This window comes from Stenella coeruleoalba, assembly GCF_951394435.1.
Source record: "Stenella coeruleoalba genome assembly, chromosome: 1".
Taxonomy (NCBI): domain Eukaryota; kingdom Metazoa; phylum Chordata; class Mammalia; order Artiodactyla; family Delphinidae; genus Stenella; species Stenella coeruleoalba.
The window spans coordinates 119814567-119831215 of NC_137169.1; the positions used below are offsets into that span (position 1 = coordinate 119814567).

The window sequence follows — 16649 nt, forward strand, 5'->3', positions numbered from 1 at the left end:
TCTGCAGCGCAGGCTTTGCAGAAGGGACCGTGGCAGGCAGAGTTGCCCTCAGGTTCCTGCTCTGCAGCCCCAGGTATCCTCCTTTGCCAAGTGGCTGGTCTGGTTGTATTTTAAGCAAATATCAGATATTAGTCTCAGCCCTGCTCACGTGTCCTGGGGTTGAATGAAGCCTCAGCGTCCCCAGTGAGGTAGGTACATACTATCAGCCTCGTCTCACACTTGCAGATGGTGAAGTTCAAGAGCAGAAGTGACTTTCCCAGCACTGCCCATCAGCCACATGTCTGAATTTCAAAGAAAGCCGAAGAATCTAGGCTTTACATTTTCTAAGGACATGATCAGGGACTGTTCTGTCCCACCCAAGCCCAGTGATTCCACCTCAAACAGCGCAAGTCCAGAATCCACCAGTGAATACTGTCAACCACACAGAGTTGCTCTCCAGACCTCAGTGACACTCTCTGAAAACAGAATGAACTCAAGCACTCAAAGCTACGGGGCCTCGGTGGAGCAGCGCTCTCTGCCCTGCCTACAAGTCTCTTCAAACTCAAAATAAAGTTTATAAAAGTAAATTATCTCATTTTATAACTTAAGTGCATCAAGCATTTCCTTAAATATAGTTCACACTGAAAATAAAGTTACTTTTTGCTGTACAGTTGGTGTCTGTTATAATTAGGGATAAAGTATGAAAGGTTACACACTCACGCACACATCTATCTACCTGTCTGTCTGTCTGTCTGTGGGTGTGTGGATGGGTAGACATATGCACCTCTTGAAAAGAGCTTCCCCAAAAATGGCGGGAAGTTGTTAGGGGTCTCTAGGTATCTAGTTTGCATGAAAATGCCTATATTTAAAATCCCTGTCCTTAACGATAAACACATCTTCATACCTAACACTAAGACTCTTATTAGAAACATTAAACTATGCAATCCGTAATGTATTCAGTCTTTGGAAATGCCGAGCTACACCATATCATTATACAACAGCATCCCGGACAAAACTCCCTCCCCAACCCACCTCTTCCCTGCCTCCCCATCCTAAAGCCAGCTGACCCCTCATGTAACGCGGTTGTTCCAGAATGGGAGCCTAGCCGGAGAACTCGAGGGGTGAACTCAAGAGGTGAAGTAAGAATTCTGCATGGAATACAGGTGGTCAATGGGGTTTCCCACTCTGGACTGCAGGGGCCCGGCTTCTGAGGTTGCTAGGAAGCAGTCACCCAGGTTACTGAGAGAGGTGTCATCACTGTCCAGGTCGTGGAAAAGGGGCTCAGCACCTGAAATGGAGAGGAAACACTGGCATGAGGGTCTGGAAGGAGGGACGCATTCAGTGCTGGGAAATGCAGCGGAATTCAGCCAGCGTGGTCTGAGCACGTCCCCCAGGGGGCGCTTTCTACTGGGTGCTGGGGAGGGGGTGGGGGAGGGTAGAGCTACACAGAAGAGTAGGAGCGGGCATAATCCCTGTCCACAAAAGATCTCCTTAGGGGGGCTCACGTCTACAACCGAAAATAATATGAACTAGGATATAACAAAGTGCTAAACTGAGTGCAGCATAAGCAAATGTCAGAATGTCTAGACAGTGAGGGTGGGAAGTGGGCAAGACACAGCACCACAGGCTGGAGAGACAGGGGCAAGGGCTTCTGGAGGACTTTGGCCACAAAACTGGTTCTTGAAGGAGGGATGGTAAGAAAACAAACATCAGCTCTGAGAGTGATGCACAGGAAATCTCCGGTGATAACACCTGTCCTTTCAGATAGCACAAGTATACTGAGTGCCGGCTGTTTCCCCAGATTTGTACTGCAAAGGACAGGGAGGTTAGGTGGCCCAGACTCAACTGATTTACATCTTTGACCAAAAAAAAAAAAAAAAAACAGGAGGGCAAACTGAGCAACAGCTGGGGGACCACTGTGACCGGAACCTTGAGGATGTATGTTTCACCTCTACTTCAAGTAAACGGGAAAGATGAAAACTGCAGTTTATAAAAATGGTCATGTGGCTTTACTTATTCATTTTACTGAAGGATTCATCATAGGAGTCCTTTATGTAACAAGACCCCCAGGACTCTGAAAATGTAAGAATTTGCAAAAAAACCCAAAAAGTCATTTGCCCTGATTTTGCATAGTGGTGAAGACAGGTACAGACCTTACCTGAGTCTTCTAAGGGAGCAAAGAGAATGGCGGTCACTGGAGCATGCATATACATATATCTATGTGTGTATGAATGAATGAGGTTGGTCAATGACGTTCCTGCACATGGCTGGATCTTGATAAGTGTTTGCTGAATGCATCACATGGGAAGATAGGGCTGATTTTAACATTATAGATAATTTTTTTTAATGAAGGCAAAAAAGAAGTTGATAATCTGTGCACTGAGGCATATATCTCTGATACTAATGTTTTGAAGGCTTGCAGAATAAAACATTATTTTTAGCTATCAGGGTTAACAATTGCAGATTTCACAGTACAGATGAATGTATTACATAGGCCACTTACCTTTTCTGTATAAAAATGCAGTGGCCTATGTTTGGCACTGAGATTGAACTTCAGCCTTCCACTCCAGAGCTTGCCCATCCCATCAGGGTGCCCAGGCCCCAGCTTCTGTACATCAGCTTAAGCAGCAAACTGGGAAAATGGGGGAGTCTCAGCTGTCCCCATTCCCTGTGTTTAAAGCAGCTCTGTTTTGGCTGGGGTGAGACCGGGAGGAGATATTTTTCACTTCACAAGTCAGTTTATGTTTCAGGAATTACATTAGTACACCTACTAGTATCTATAATAGGAGAGTCCAATTCAAACATCTGTTTTCTGTGCTTTTCAATATATTTTTTTCTTACGTGAGAGTTCGCATAATTAAGGCCTCTGCCTATATCACTGCTGATAATGCTTATGAACATGTAAGTGTGGTACCTGGCATGAAATGAAAGACTTGGGAAGTTCAATCCCAACCAACAGGTCTACAATGAAAACCCAACCTCCTACTCAAACTAACAAATAAGAAGCTTCGGGAAAAAAAAAGAAGCTTTGAAAAGGAGAATAAATGGAAGCGTGACTAATGTGTACGTGTGCTGGTCTTTCTTCTGGAGCCATCAGTTGGGTGATTCTAGCAGTATTTTGTGGGACACTCCTTCTGCTTTGGAACTTTAATGAGCATCTAGGAACTGTGTAGAGGTGTCTGGGAGGGGATGAAAAACTCACGCGAGCAAGTTGTGTGAGGTCCCTGCACGGCTTGAGTCCCTCTTACCATAGGGGTGCATGTGGTCTCCAGGCATCTGGGGTGGGGTGAGACCCTGTCGGAAGGGATCTGAGCTGTAGACGCTCTGCTCGATGGCCAGGAGCTGCTGTGGGGTGGGCAGAGCGGTGTAGGGGTTCATGATCCCTTCCATCCCAGTGCTCCCGCCACCATTTGTCTGAGCTGTGGGACAAAGAAGAAGACAGATGATTCTCCACGTGCAGCCCAGCATCACACGCTGGGAGGGAGGGAGGGCCACAGAACAAGCTCTGAACTTCACATGCCCCACTGGCTTGTGACCACACAAGTTGTGTGACCATGGCTACATCATTCTACTTCCTGGACCTTGGTTTCCTCATTTATAGAACGGAAGGGTTGAGGTGACATCAGTGGCTCCCAGTCTGTGCCCTACCAAGGGCCATCAGGGATTGCCTTGAAGGACAGGCATGGCGGGTGTTGTACTTGGAGAGCTTCCTTGAACTCCATCACTAAAACGAAGGCATTTGATGCTACACACAGGCTTGGCAGCCAATGGAGTGGATGCATCTAAAGAGCCTTCCAGCATTACCCCACTGGGAGTCCGTCCGTCAAGTGGGGTTCACGACACCGGCCCAGCGGACCTCGTGTAGCTGATACAAAGACTCCATGAGATCGTGTGTATGAGCTTTGGAATGACAACTCGCTACACTCGTGGACAGAATTTTATCAGAAAAGGAGGATTCTGTTCCTGCCTCCACATCCTGCTGTGGTTCTCTGAACACAGTGCCATTAACTCTCAGGGACTCGATCTGCCACCTTCTTAAGTCTACCCTAGGAGCTGCCCATAGAATTCTTCAAAGTTCCAAGCACTAGGAGTCTGTGTTCTCATAATGCCTTGATGAGTTCTCCTCCCTTTGAGCGTGTTGACCTACATGGAGTCAACTTCCATGGCTCTTCCTAAAGCCCTCTGACACCTGTGACCCTCTCTGAGGTGCATAGTGCTGTGTGATAGGACTAGCAGGCCCCATTACCCTACCCTAGGGATGTGAGCCTGAGGTGCAAAGAGACAGAAAGACAGGTCCCAGATCTCCAAACAGCACTGGGAGGTGGAACTGGGGCAGATTCAGGTCTTCTGACCAGCTCGCGGCTCCACCCCGCCCCAGGGCCCATGACCTTGCTTCACTTCTCTCCCAGAGCATCTATCTTGCCATTAAGATACTGTCAGGCCTAGAAGGTCAAAAGCAAAAAGAACTCTTGACTGCAAGAGTCAAATTCTCGTTGGAGCCTAGCCCAGGTATCAAGCACAGGTGAGGTCCGTGCAAGGACAAGGGGCTCTGTTTAGAGGTCAGACAACCAATGTCACATTCCACGGCCTTCCAAGTGTGGTCCAAGGCTGGCAGCAATGAGAGCTTGTTAAACACGCAGACTCTCTGGGCCCACCAAGACCTTAAGAATCAGAAGCTACACATTACCAAATACCAGGTGATTTAGGTGCATGTTAAAGGGTGAGAATCCTTGCTCTAGGGTACAAAGAGACCACTCAGGAAACGCTGCTGGACAGCTGAGATGGGGAGGGGGCAGCGCATATCCCTTTAAGAATGACATTGTTCTAATAGAGTTATTCTTGCTTTTTTTCTCTTAACTTCCTTGAAGGGTCCCACAACCTGTCCCTCTTCACACCCTCCCCAGTCCCCACACCACCCCTATTAAAAACAACAACAACAAATGGAGGTAAGTGTGAGCTAAGGCAGCGTGGCCCAGCGGAACTCAGAATCAGAGAGACAGGTTCCAGCCCCAGTTCCATCTCTCATTGGTCTAGGACCGTGGTTGCCTGGAAGGAGGAGGGCCACGTGGGATGAGAAACTGGGCATGTCTCTGACCCTGTAGGTAGGCCTGACACAGTGCCCTGACACTGCAGCAGGGCCCGGGCAAAGGGGCTTTGCATGAGGGTAGGGCCACCTGCAATCCGCAGTTCTGGACCTGCAGAACCCTCTCACAGTTCTGATGGTTTGGTCCTCCCTGGAAGGTCCCATCTCCCAAGCAGGTGTGGACTGGGCTTCAAGGAGCTCAGAAATGTCACTCCGAGAGCTGGGTGGTTGGAGGCGCCTGGCAGGAGAGGCCTGGCCGGGAGAGGCTCCAGCTTACCGGAGCTCAGCCTCTGGGTGTTCTGTTGATCTTGCTGTTGCTGCTGCTGCCGCCGGGCCAGCTTCTTCATCTGATGAGGGGAGGACCACAGGATTAGAAGTCAGGGGGCCTGCAGCAGGTTCCTGCGGCTAGGCCAGGGGGAAATGGCTCGTGGGTAAAGCAGAGGGACCCCTTCCCCTGCTTTTACTCAGGAAAGGAGCCACACTTCAGGAACAGCGCCTGGAGCCCACCCGATGCACGGTGGCTGAGGGCTTTTTACACTGCAGCCGTGGAAAGACAGCTGGCTGGGAAGCAACAGTGTGGCTGGTCTTAGCAGGAAGGGGGATTTCCTCTCAGTGCTTATGTTGTGACAGTTTTATGTGAGGGGATGCAGGGTCTTCAGCCCAGCTTAGATGTGCAGCAAGGGCCTGCTGACAGGGTATGATTTGGGATGAGGCTGGTCCCCCTAGTCCCCTATCTGCTGGTCCTTGTGGCAGAGACTCCTACCAGGAGATGCACGCCTCTAGGTAAGGAGCTTGACTCCCAAAGCACCCTGTTAACACACAGACTTCCCAGAAGGAACAATGTAACCCAATGTTTCTCAAACATTGGAACATTAGGGTTCCATGAGACATTAGCATACATTTTGAGCGAGTGTGTGTGTGTGTGTGTGTGTGTGTGTGTGTGTGTGTGTGTGTGTAAGGAACACTAGATTTTTTTAAATCTAGTGGTTTTTTTTTTTAAATTCTTTACTGTGAGATTTCTCAGACCTTCAAATATGCTCTCTGCTTATGAATCCATAGGCTATAGGTCCTCTCAAACCTACTGAACCATGAAATCCTCTCATAGAAAGGACCATGGACTACACACCAGCAGCCCTGGTGTGAGGAATTCAGTGAGGGAAATGATATCTTAACCAATCATTTCACCCACTAAAGATCAGGGCTGTAGAGAACTGGGCCACTAACTCATGCATGTACACAGGTAGGAGAATAAATAAGTAAAGGTCTAAAATAAGTAAAAGACCACGGCAGGGGGATGCAGACCTTGGTAGGATCCAGCAGACAATAGGATGGTTTGGGCCTATATCAGGGAAGGGTGGGGCACTGGGAAAGGTGAGTCAGGGCGTCCATTCCATGCGCCATAATGTTGTCTTAGACCTATCATGGGGGTGCTATGTAGGTTTCCCTCTGAAGCTTCAAAGGAACTCTGGTATCTGTGTTAAATGAATGGGAATTAAAGAACCTGCTTTTACCAAAAGACACAGAAAGGCATTTCTTCATGCAGATGGCTGTCCAGATTCACAGTCACAGCCACTAGGAAAATAAAGGCCATCTCACTAAAACAACTGCCCCGTCTCTCCCCCTTCTGCAGGGCTGCTATAGCTGAAATGACTGCTGAGCACAAAATTTCTGAATCAAGAGAACTATTCTATCCAATGAGTTGGGGTTAGAAAACCTGCTGGCAAAAACAATGTCCTACTATTGTTTCAGGAAACCGGCCCCACAGAGACAGAAGTAAGAAGCAGATTACCTTAGCTCTCTGGTTCTGGAACCACACCTGAACGACACGGACGCTCAGCCCTGTCTCTGCAGCCAGAGTCTCCCTCACCTTGAAAAAATGGAACGTTAGAAATATAGAAACATTGGCACCTCAGAGTAGAAAGCAGAACGTTCCCTACGTGGTGCACGGGGAGGCCAACAGGCTGCATCTTCCGTAGGAGCTGGCGAGTGTTCAGTGTTCAGCGAAATCCCAAACACAAGAACATTGCTCTCCTTCAGGCGGACAGAAGGTCCTTACCCAGGTAAATGAAGAGAAGAATAAGCATTAACTTTGATGTGCATTCCAAGAGGTGTTCCTGGGTTTCTCTTCCTCTGGAAACTGGGCCTTCAGTTTGTTCTTAGATATTAGCAGAATCTATTGCTGTGTTTTTAGCTGTATGCCAGGCATATGCATTAACCTACTTAAGGAGAACTGAGGGTGAAAGCGACTTTGCAAAAACAAATGGTTCTCTCTTGCTCTCTTCTCCTGTCTACATTCACTGACTTAAATTTTTGGTTTTGTCTCTCATAGCTTTAGGTCTCTTTGGGTGTTTCATGAATATTCATATTCACTGTGAGTCTTGCCCGAAGGAAGTAAGTCAAGAGCCATCTGGGATCCGACAGAGCAAGAGAGACAGTGCTGACGCGGGGACATGTCCTGGGACTGTGAAGAGACAGGACCATCAGGGTCCCTATTATGAAGACTCGTGTTTCAACATCTGCCCTCTATACAGGCATTTGGTGAGGGGCTGGCAGAGTGGCTAGAAGGGAAGGGGGAAGAAGCACAGATTTCCCAAGAGTGGTCCTGAGAGACACCGCCCCCTCTTGGTTAGATTCTGAGGAGATGAGATGGTAGGAGCTCCTTGAATAAACACAGAAGTCGAGCAAGCTGGAGGCCTTGGGAAGTGCTCATCTTTATCATGCCACTGGGGGTGAGGCTTAGAAGCAGGATAATTAGAGAAGATTTTACAGGCACATCCTTCTGCAACGCCAACTGAAACAGCAGTATGCCCAGGGGCCCACGTCCACCTGCTGAAACCCTATCCACCCTTCAGAGGCCCAGCTCAAAACCCACCTGTTCCACAAAGCCTTGCCTGACCCCCCAGACAGAGGCGACCTTTCTCTTCCGGCAGCTCCTGGCTGCCCCTCTGTTCTGGTCCTCAGAGCGTTCTCCCCAGTGTTCCAGTGTACACATCTCCTCCCCTCTGGTGGCCTAGACGCTGCCCGGGAACAAGCACTGGGCACAGGCCATACAGAGGCTAGGAGTCCAGTACATGTAGAACAAGTAAACCAACGAGGAAGTGGGAACTGGTCCTTGCGCAGGTCTACCTTGGAGCTGTTGCCACTTTCTACCAGCTCTTCTCCCAGAGCTTAGAGGGCGGTGAAGGCAGGGAAAGGAAGTCTTCTGCAGGTGGGAGAACTTTTTTCAAAAGGCAGAAGTGGTGGGAGACTGCATTATCGTTCCTTCCCGCCCCTCCTCCATGGAGGGGTGTACGCCTCCCCCTGTACTCACAGTGGCTTAGCCACATGACTTGCTTTGGCCCATGGAATGTAAGTGGATGTGAAGTTGGTGATATTCAAGGAGAGCCATTCAGTGGGACTGCCCACTGTGACTTGGCCTCTTGCTTTCTGCCGTCGTCATGAGACCCGTGTGCCCCAGGTGGCCACTGCCCTGGACTCTTTAATGAGAGACCGGTGGGGCAGGCCTGAACCTGAGCCCAGCTGGGTCACAGCCAACCCACAGCCCAGGGGCAGGAAATAAATGTTTGCCGGGAGCCGCTAAGATTTTGTTTGTTATTGCAGCAAAAGCCCATTCATACAGAGAGGGGGGCGTGCTAAGGGATGGGATGCTAGGGACGGATGCTAAGAAATTTAAAATGTCTTTCTTCTATGAATTTCAATTCAATTTCCATGGCAAGAAAGCTTTCTTTTCTTATTTTTATTGCATAAAAGACAGTACCCAGCATACGGCAGGGAGTCCATAAATGGTGGGTACTTAATAAGCGGACACAGCTATTTGTGGCAGAGACTACTAATTGTCTCCAATATCCATTCTCTCCTTCCTCCTCTTAGCAATGTTATCCCCAAGTTTTAGCAAGGCACACGGACACCCAGATAGACTCATTTCCCAAGTCCCCTTGCAAGAGGTACAACCTCAGGATTAAACCCTAGCCAACACACATGAGTGAAAGTGATGCAAAAAATCCCAGGGTATGTCCCTAAAAGGGCAGCTGCTTGCCCTGACTTTCTCCTTCTCCACCATGGTGGCTGGAAAAAATGGTGACACCTGGAGCAGCCCCTTGGACCCATGGGATGGATAACAGAGCTTCTCGGCCAGTCTTGGATTGCTTATCTCTGGACTGTGATGTAAGAAAGACATACACTCCTATCTCATTAAGTCACTGTATTATTATTATTTTTTTACATAACTGTTCACAGCAGCCCTATCTGTAACAGCCCCGAGCTGGAAACAACTCACATGCCCATCAACAGGTGAACGGTCAAACAGCCCATGGTACATCCACGGAATACTATGCAACAACAAAAATGGATGACCCACAACACGGATGAATGTCAAAATCACCACCTCAAGCAGAACAAACTGGACCGAAAAAGAATACATGCTACAAGCCACTGTATTTTTACTGTGTTGTAACATTTCGATCTATATCCCAACTGGAACCTCTTATTGTTATTCTCCCCATTGCTCTCCATGAAATGAAAGGTATGAGCAAGTAGCCAGTTGGAGTGGGTATGCATACCCCAAAGCACAGGGAGATTCTACCATGACCCCGGCCACAACTGCAGTGATCCCTGGAGTCTCCAACGGGGCTCAAGGCCACATGCCCAGACTCTGTCTGAACAGCATCTCCCACCCTGACCCCCAGGCGCACAGTGACACCCCAGAGGAGTCCAGGGTGCACACAGAGAAGAGGAGCCTCGTCCCCTTTCCTCCCTTCTTCCCCCCTCCCCGCAACCATACCTTCCTGCACGGCTTGGAGGATACTTCAAACGAGGCCTTGAATGCTCTCCTCTGTTGGGTTGTCAAGATGGTTCTGGGACGTTTAGGGCGCTTATGGTCCTTGCCATCCTCAGTGGCTCCTTTCCCTGCCCCATGGGCTGACTTGCAAAGACTTTCTTCATCATCACTTTTGCCTGAAAGAAGCAGAAAATAACGTGTTGAGTCCCTTAAGGCCACTTCCTGGAGTTGTCTGTTATTCCATAACAAGACACTTGGGTCCACGTTCCAAGGATGACTTAAGACATGAATGCAACACCCTGTGTGATACTGATCCCAAAGCCCCCAGGAAGGGCTAAGGAAAAACTTCTAAAACGTGGAGACAGGAACCAGGAAGTCCACCATCACAGCTCCGGACTTTCTCTCGGGAGGCTCTCCTAGCTCCACGTTTACTAGTTGTGTGACCTTGGGCAAGTGACTTAACTCTCTATGGCTCAATTTCCTTATCTGCAAAATTGAGATATAGGAGTACCTACTTCATTGGGGTTGTTGTGAGGATTAAATGAGTTTATCAAGAAGGCACTCAGAAGGCTGCTTAGCATATAATAAATGCCCAGTAAGTGTTGATGGTTAATATTTCTTAAATGTCATTTTTCAACTCTAGACCTGGATAAGTTATATATAACTTCCTAGATACTATGTCTGAAATTCTAGCCACTGCCAGGATGCAGAAAACAATACTGTTTAAAAGGCCACAGAAGACCAACATTAGACTATGTGCAGGTACAGATAACACAGACAGTTAGTCAAAACTGCCTGTCTATAAAATAAATAACTCTCTATTAAAGTGACTGTATTTATCTATATTTACGTGAATTATTTCAACTCTATAAGCAGTGATCAATACAAGCAGTAACTTGAAGGAAATAAAGCCTTCAGTATATATGACATTCTTTCCCAGGCTACCTCTTGTATCCCACAGACTTCACACTCCTAAGAAGGTGCTTCTAGGATCTGGGAAATACCCATGTGAGAGAGACTCCTTACTACTTTCAGCATTAAAAGCCATAGGCAGTTGTGTGCCCACATTACCCTAATGAGACCCTCATTTCTCTCTGGGTCTTTACAGAGCTCAGCTGCCCTCTTTCCTCCAGTAAAAACCTTTGTCCCGAGAGCTTCCCCAGCTCCAGTCCCCTGCTTCTGATCCCCTTCTGGACACTTCAAGAAATCCAAGATGGGCTTCCCTGGTGGCGCAGTGGTTGAGAGTCAGCCTGCCGATGCAGGGGACACAGGTTCGGGCCCCGGTCCGGGAGGATCCCACATGCCGCGGAGCGGCTGGGCCCGTGAGCCATGGCCGCTGGGCCTGCGCGTCCGGAGCCTGTGCTCCGCAACGGGAGAGGCCACAGCAGTGAGAGGCCCGCGTACCGCAAAAAAAAAAAAAAAAAAAAAAAAAATTCTTCATCCCACCCTCCTCTGGAAAGATGCTCTTTGCATATAATGTTTTAGTTTAGACTTTAGTTGAGTTCTAATTTTTGGCTCTACCAGAGACAAAAAACCTTGTTTTATCTGAAAAAACAATGGCTAAGATTCTTTTCTCTATGAACTTTTAGGCATACAATTTGAACGTGAAGGAAGACGAACCTCTGAGTTCCTTGAGGGCACAAGCCTTGCAATATAATTGAACAGGGTCTGACATAGGCAGACCTAGGTCTCCATCCAGCTCTATCCCTTGTTTTAAGTACAGCCCTGTGCAAGGGACGTCCTGCACTGAGCCCGCACTGGAGACAAGAATACCCACCAGGGGGTGGCATAGGAGTAGTGCTGCTGTGTGCAAAGCAACTAACACAGAGGCACAGAGGAGGCTCTTATTAGATGTTGTGGGAAGGATGTCTTTTCCCCTCTGCCTCACTCCCCTTGAGAGTACAGACAAAAAAACCCACAAGACGAATGAAGAAGAGATTAAAGAAGAATCCTCCTGACAAGGAGTGGCCACTCTGGCATCTTCAATTCTTAGGCTGCTCTTTCCTTGATGGGAGTGGGGGGGATTCAGTAAGCTGATCTCAGTCAGACCTCAGTATTGAAGGGTATTTAGGATCTTTCTAGAAGGAGGTTTTCAGAATGGCAAGGAAAAAATAAGCATGTAAGAACTAAAAGCCTTAGGGAACTAAGAAGCCCCCACAAGAGAAGAAAGGTAGAAAAAAGGAGGCCATTGACTATGCAGATTCATCCTTGCTGGGCCCTACCTCATGCTGCTCAGAGAACCCCCCACCCCCACAGCCCAGTCTTTAGTGACGTCAGTAATTCTCTCTGTTGGTGGATTCTTTGGGGTCAAAAGGATGCTCCTCTGGTACTGGTGATGCCTTCAGTAATATTTCTGAGGAAACGTGGCTGACACCCCACGCCAAGGATTGTGTAGATCTCCTGCAAGGCAGGTGATTACAAGGAACTGAGTCTAGAACAAATAAGTGAGAAGTCCAAAGCACAGAATTTACTTTAAAATGCAATTGTGGGCTTCCCTGGTGGCGCAGTGGTTGAGAGTCCACCTGCCGATGCAGGGGATGCGGGTTTGTGCCCCGGTCCGGGAAGATCCCACATGCCGCGGAGCGACTGGGCCCGTAAGCCATGGCCACTGAGCCTGCACGTCCGGAGCCTGTGCTCCGCAACGGGAGAGGCCACAACAGTGAGAGGCCCACGTATTGCAAAAAAAAAAAAGTGCAATTGTATCATCTTCAGAAACCACTTGTCTTATACCAGTTTTGTCCTTGAAATGGTATCTGCAAACATCTCACGGGGTCAGTCTGATTCTTTCACAGTCACATAGCTTGATGCAAATGTATATTGATGACTAGCGTGATGTAACTAATGAAAATGCAAAATCTAAAATAATGTGGATTCCATGGTGATGGCTCATATATGTTGACGACATTCAGGAAAGCAAGATGGCACAGTGTCCACAGCATGGGCTCTGGAGCCGTACTAACTCGGGTTTCAATTCTGGCCTTGCCGGTTATGATGTGTGATTCTGAACAAATCCCCAAGACTCAGTTTTCTCATCGGAGAAAGTAACAGTGTTGTTGGAATTACATCAGATGATGCATGGAAAGGGTTCAGTGCTGTCTAGAGTGAGATAGATGTTTATTAAATCATCATCATCATCATCATTTCAAAAGAAGGGATCTTAATCTGAGACCCATGTTTTCTGTTATTAACAGTTGCACATTGATGGGGGTTGGAGTTAAGGTTTTACACTACAAGCGTTCATTCCTCTCTCTTTGCAGATATGACCCTAGCTCACACTAAGCGTTGGTTTTATAGAAAGTGTATGTGTGAGTGCTTGTGGGAAAGAAGGGGGGGGTGGTAGTCGGGGGGCTGGTTCCAGAAGGAAGACGCGATTGCTGAAGTTTGGTCGGAGCCCTAGAAGTGGATGGCTGAGGTCCCTGATGTCTTCGTACTGTCTCTGGACTTACCCCAGCCTAAGATACATGCACATTCCCCAAGACCTGCTATCCCATCCTAGAACAGCAGAAAGGACCAGTGGGGGAAAGAGCCATCTCCTAGGGCAGCCCTTGGTGCCCATCTTGGGAGGATGTAAAGAGCATCACAGGCGACTGCTCATTCATTCTCTCTACATCCCTGTGAGAAGAGACAAAAACATCTGTTTTCAGAAGAAGAGGGAGGGGTGGAAGTGGGAGCAGAGGGAGGACGAGATTAAGATTTGTCTCTGGAGTGTTTCTATCGTTTTTTGGGGTGCATTTTCTTCTTCTGATTCCTCCTTTTTGCTGTTCAATCTCTCTCTCTTCTGTCTGCTCAGGGCCCCATTTTGCCTTCCAAGAAGCACTAGATGCTCTAGACCAGGCATCTACAAACTTGTTTTGTAAAAGGCCAGAGAGTAAAATATTTCACTCTTTGCAGGCCTTATGGCCTCTAGTGCAACCACTCAACTCTACCACTGTAGCACGAAAGCAGCCGCAGGCAGGACGAATAGGCATGGCTGGGCTCCAGTAAAACTCTATTTCACAAGCAGGCACCAGGCCGGATTTGGCCTGCATACCATAGTTTGCTGGCCCCTGCCCTAGACCTCTCCTGACCCGTCCTCCATCAAAACTTACGTATCCTGTGTTCCAGGCTTTCACGCTCTGACTCTGGGGCAGGAAGCGCTGCTCATCTGCTACACTGAGTCAGGGATTAGCAGGGTCTGAAGTGTCCTCTCCCACAGTCAATAACACCTAGACATGGAATGCCTCCAACCAAACAGTCACCACTATGGAATTTCAGGTGTCCTGGCAGATCTGAGCAAGAGAAACTCTGAAGACAGAGGAATGGAAGGCCTTTGGGCATTTCCCAAAGTGCAGACAGATGTCACAACCCGGCTGCCAAGGGGAATGCAGACCATCGCTAACCGTCACCCAGCTTCGGTCTGCCGGGTCGTAAATATTACGAGCATAGCAGTGCCCTCTGACTCCCTCGGGGAACTTCCAGACTGTTCAGGGAGGCTCCCATCTCCTCGTTCGCCAGGGGCAGGGCTGCCTGACTCTGATGCCAACTTCTCCATGAAAGCAGGCAGTGCCTGAAATATACACTTACTGATTTGTCCAAGAGAAAGGAAAGTTCTAAACGAGCCAGGAGATTTCTCCCAGGGCCAGCAGGAGTACTGGAGAGCAGGAGATGCAGAAAAACCTTCCAACAGCAGAGACATCTCGGAAGCGGAAGGAGGGGCAGCCCCTCGGCATTGCCAGAGGCTCCCACACCCAGATGCAGGCCAGAGCGATCCCTCATAATTTAAGCTGACACCCCTCAGCGGAGATGAAAGGAACACCACTTGCTGTCTCCAGCAACAAATGTCAGCATCCCTGGAGGCCATTTAGACACAAACGCAGCATAAATCTGACTCCTAGAGGGGAAGTCCAGAGATTAAGTCTCCACGCACAGCCTACCAGGGTGAAATGAATTTGCTTGGCACAAAGTTGGAACATGTTTCTCAGGGCCTTTCTTTCCCATCTCTTGTAAAAAAAAAATCTGGAATGGCTCAGGGGCTGTTGCTTCCCGCTTGCCTGGTCCCCCCACTCATTTATGACATAAGCAATGGCAGATGAAAGACCCAGCCATGGTTTATGGCCCCGAGACAGGCTGTACTACCTGTGGGGCCTCACAGATTCATTTCAGGTTGTTGGAAAAATCCCAACAGCTCATAAACAGGGCAAGAGATATCAGAGCTTGGCCCAGGAGGCGACGGTGAAGGAGGAGGGCCAGAGACCCTCGTGCTAGGAAAGGGAGAGGCAGGAACAGGCCTCACATGCTTCCCACGTGATGGGCCTCATAAATGTCCTTCAGGCCGGGGGAGTAAAAGGAAGGGTCTGGGACTTGCGGTGGGTTGAGGGGGGAGGGAAAGAAGTAAGGGAGGAATTTATGAAGACAGAATATGTAGGAAACTATTTCAGTCGCTGCCCTGCACTGAATGGATCAGAATTCCATTCTCCGGGAGCATAACTGGATGCAAGGCAGCATTTCACATTCAAGAGGCAGTAGGTAAAGTTGCCTAGAATAGCAAAGTCCCTGCAGCTACTGTTTTGAGACTGCCTCACACAGAGTTCTTCAAGGAGGTCTCAACTCAGACCCAATCAAGTTCCCGGAAAAGATTTGCCTTGCACCTTGTTCGCGTAGTCATCCGTTCAGTAAGCATTTATCGTGGGCTCGTGTATCACGCACTGAACAAGGACAGTTCTGGGCTACAGAGATGATTAAGACTTGCCCTCTGTTCTCACAGATCCCAGATTAATAGGGGAGAAGGCTACAATGCCAAAATAATAGCTCTGCTTAGAGGACTTGGAGGAGGGAACTGGGAAGGTGACACAGTACAGGTGTCACTCGAGGTGAAAGTGAATGACAATGAACAGAAGTTGCCAGGCAGGAAAGGGCAGAGAGGGCGTTTTAGGTCCAGAGAGAACTTCTAACGGCATGGGAGCAAGACCTTGACCCGGGAAGCGAGGCTCATCCAATAGATGAGGTACATCCAATAGTACCTTGCATGTCATTAGGTACTCAGCACCCTGCACTGCATCGCAAGGGGATGAGTGAGATCTGAGATGACCCCTTGCTCTCAAGGAACAGAAAACTGTGTTAGAGTTAGCACGTGTGAAACAATAAATATAAAATAGTATTTGGTTACGCTCTTTAGGCACGGTATATATAGACAGGGAAAGGGGGGTAGGGATAAATTAGGAGTTAGGGATTAGCAGATACGCACTACTACATATAAAAGAGATAAACAACAAGGTCTTACTATATGGCACAAAGAACTATATATTCAATATCCTGTAATAACCTACAATGGAAATGAATCTGTATAAGTATATATATATATATAAAACACTGAATCACTTTGCTATACACCTGAAACTAACACAACATTGTAAATCAACTATACTTCAATTTAAAAATGTAGGCATAAAGCCAGCCAATGAATCTGCTTACCTGAATGTGTTTCTGCAGAAATTTAGAAAATGCTGGCAATAGGAAAGCCGTGTTACGAGCCTTAAAGACACTGACGTCTTTAAGGTCCCTGAAAATGGCTACAAGACAAAAAAAAAAAAAAAAAAAAAGTAGGCATATAGGAAAGAGAGGTGTCAAAGTGCCAGAGGAGCTAGTAAAGGCAGGAGCCTAAATGCAAGGGAGGAGGGAGGCGTGGATCTGGAAAAGCAGAGGGGAGAGGGCAGGGGTTCTGAGAATGGCTCAGCCTTGAACTGGAGAAAAGGGGAGAGAATGGGCATGAGGGAGACCTCAAGGCCCTGGCAGAGGGTGCATTCCCGAGGGGAGAAGAAATGCAGGGTGGAG

General features: G+C 48.2%; 1 protein-coding gene across 1 annotated transcript in view; it reads right to left on the bottom strand.

Annotated features, from left to right (window-relative positions):
- Positions 1–1106: 1106 nt before the first annotated feature.
- The window catches only part of LMX1A (LIM homeobox transcription factor 1 alpha), a gene marked incomplete at its 3' end in the record, with an annotated part of 150717 nt that continues 135174 nt past the window's right edge, over positions 1107–16649 (bottom strand). The window contains exons 5-9 of the mRNA XM_079922509.1: positions 9843–10015; positions 6852–6929; positions 5340–5409; positions 3228–3398; positions 1107–1267 (exon numbers count right to left, since the gene is read on the bottom strand). Of these exons, the coding sequence (XP_079778635.1) occupies positions 1107–1267; positions 3228–3398; positions 5340–5409; positions 6852–6929; positions 9843–10015 (653 nt within the window). The remainder of the gene's footprint in view (positions 1268–3227; positions 3399–5339; positions 5410–6851; positions 6930–9842; positions 10016–16649) is intronic.